Genomic DNA, 2571 nt, shown 5'->3' with positions numbered 1-2571 from the left:
TCTGTCCATGGAATTTTCCAGGCAAGAATACTGGAGTGGGTTGCCATGCCCTCCTCCAGGGGATCTTCTGGACCCAGAGATCCAACTCACGCCTCTTTTTCCTCCTGAACTGGCAGGCAGGTTCTTTACCACCAGTCGCATCTGTTGTTGTTGTTCAGTTACTCAGTCGTGTCTGACTCTGATCCCATGGACTGCAGCCCACGAGGCATCCTGGAGGTCAGCAATAAAAAGACTGTTCAATTAAAAGATCAGTTACCCTGGCACTTCCTCCTCTGGCCTTGTGACTTTAGGAGACTTGCAAACAGGTGGGTTCACACCTGCCCTTCCTTCTTCCAAGGGTAGAAAGTGTGTCTGGAGACTGTGTGGACCTGGGACCTTTGCTAACTGTGAAGCACATTTGATAACCATGAAACTTTTTTTTTTAATGTTAGAGTTTGCTATTGTAACTTATAACCTCCAGATAGAATTCGAGTGTCTTTACAATGCTCACAAAGGTTGAAAGGAAGGTGGTCTCCAACAGTTGAGATGTGCTTGGGGAGTGTAGTTTGCTTCAGTGTGGAGACATTCATGTTTCTAGAAGCTCAGGAGGTGGTGTGTGTGTGTGTCATTGTGGGAGACAGGGAGTGTCCCCACAGAGGGAAACCATTTCAGCAGAGTGTGTGAAAGTACTGAGGCTAATGTGTCCAGTGTGCATGTGTGGCTCAGCTCCTGCTGAGTTGAGAGACCTGGTTTCCGGTTTGGTGGCCTTGAACCTGTCCTCAGCCCTTCTGTGAGCCTCAGTCTCCTCATTTTTAGATGAGCATGTTGGGCTGGTTGATTTCTCAGGTGTCTCCTAGCTCCATCATGCTAACCATCCAGGCTGAGCATGGCGGAGCCTTCGGCTCCTGGTTTTACAGTCAAATTTTTGTTTCTGGGTCTCTGTTCCAGAGGGCCAGCCACCCTGTGTTGGTGACTCCCCCCCGCTGGCCTCTGTCCCTGAGCTGCGTTCAGTGAAATGCTAGAGTTGGGCTTTTTGGAAATTCTCTCTCACTCACTGAAAATGCAGGAAGCTTGAATGTGAAACCCACTCGTCAGAAAGAAAACACACACACAGAGCAAGAAACCACAGGGCCTATCGGCCTGTCGTCATCAAGCAGCCGAGAATAGTGCAGAAAACTCTAGGCAGAGAGGAAATGAACTTGAGAGAAGGGGGAACCTAGGGCAGAGAGGAGCGAGAGCGGGTGGGTGTGGAAGGGGAGAGCTGGCGCTCAGGGGCCCCGGGATGCTGCGAGGATGGAGGACGTGGTGGTGAAGCAGGGCTTCCTGTACCTCCAGCAGCAGCAGACTTTTGGGAAGGTAAGAAGAGCACCGTTGGTGTGGGGCTGGGCTGAGAGGTGGTGGAAGGTGGGGTGCTAGCGACTCCCCGGAGAGGAGAGGAGGCCCTGGAATGTTCCAAAACCCTTATGGGGTGATGGAGACTGCCATCTACCACACTGGGTGCAGAACACAAGCTTGGGAGGGCTCGTTCCTTAGCAGCCACTTGCTCCCTTGAGCAGCCTCCACATCATGGCCTTTGCTGACAGCCGTGACCCCAGGAGGAGGGGATACCAGAGGACTCTGACTCTTTCTTGTTCTGTGGCGACTTCTCCTCACTGGGACACATTGGGAAGGACTGGACTGCACAGTGGAGGGGATAATTCAGGATGGCCGTGGAGGTTCCTTCCTCCTTTCCTGCCCAGTGGGGTGCGTTTGGCTGCTTTTGAACTTGAGTCGGGTTCTCTGGGAGCCAGGGCCCCATTGTGTCTAAACTCCTTTTCATTCTTTTGGCCTCTTTGAATAGGGAAGTCCTCCTTCCCTCAGGGGACCCACCCCAGGGTTCCTCTCTCTCTCTCTCTCTCTGTCCCTCTCATGGCCTCAGGCCACGAGTCAGGAAGGTTCAGGAGCGTCAGCAAGTTCCTGGGGACAGGGCCTTCTGTGGGGCCTCATGCAGAAAGAGGAGCTCCCCAGTCTGGGCTCTCAGGCTGCCCTCCTTGCCTCCTCTGGGCTTCAGGACTCACATGCTTTCTGCCTCTCACCTGGGATTCCCTGCGTTGAGCTTACCCAGTCTCCCTGCAGTTGTCATCATGGGGCTCACCCCTGTGCCTTTTCTTTTTTCTTGCCTCTGGCTTCCTCCCTGCTGTCACTGGAGGCCTCTTTCTGGGTCACTTGGGGTGCATCTTCAACGCATACTAACTCTTAAGGCCTGTGTTAAGCCCTCTGCCTCCTTGGGTCTCCTGTGATCTTCCCCTACATCTCCCCCTGGGGTCCTCCTCTCCCCGCTGGTCACCATCTCTCCATCTGGGGCCAGAAATGGCGCCGGTTCGGGGCTGCACTGTATGGAGGTTCAGGCTGCGCACTGGCCCGGTTGGAGCTCCAGGAGGGCTCCGAGAAGTCTCGCCGGGGAGAGGCCCCCCGGAGAGTGATCCGCCTCAATGACTGCCTGCGGGTATCCGAAGCCAGCGGGGAGGCCAGCAGTCCCCGGGACACCAGCACCTTCTTCCTGGAGACCACGGAACGCCTGTACCTCCTGGCAGCCCCCACCGCTGAGCGTGG

At 55.0% G+C, this 2571-nt stretch overlaps 1 protein-coding gene across 1 annotated transcript in view; it reads left to right on the top strand.

Moving 5' to 3' along the window:
- The first annotated feature begins 586 nt into the window (after positions 1–586).
- DOK2 (docking protein 2, 56kDa) overlaps positions 587–2571 on the top strand; it is a 7229-nt gene continuing 5244 nt past the window's right edge. The window contains exons 1-2 of the mRNA XM_010845492.1: positions 587–1335; positions 2327–2567. Of these exons, the coding sequence (XP_010843794.1) occupies positions 1273–1335; positions 2327–2567 (304 nt within the window). The 5' untranslated portion in view covers positions 587–1272. The remainder of the gene's footprint in view (positions 1336–2326; positions 2568–2571) is intronic.

This window comes from Bison bison, unplaced genomic scaffold, assembly GCF_000754665.1.
Source record: "Bison bison bison isolate TAMUID 2011002044 unplaced genomic scaffold, Bison_UMD1.0 scf7180017864217, whole genome shotgun sequence".
Classification (NCBI taxonomy): Eukaryota; Metazoa; Chordata; class Mammalia; order Artiodactyla; family Bovidae; genus Bison; species Bison bison.
This window is presented reverse-complemented; position numbering and strand designations above follow the sequence as displayed.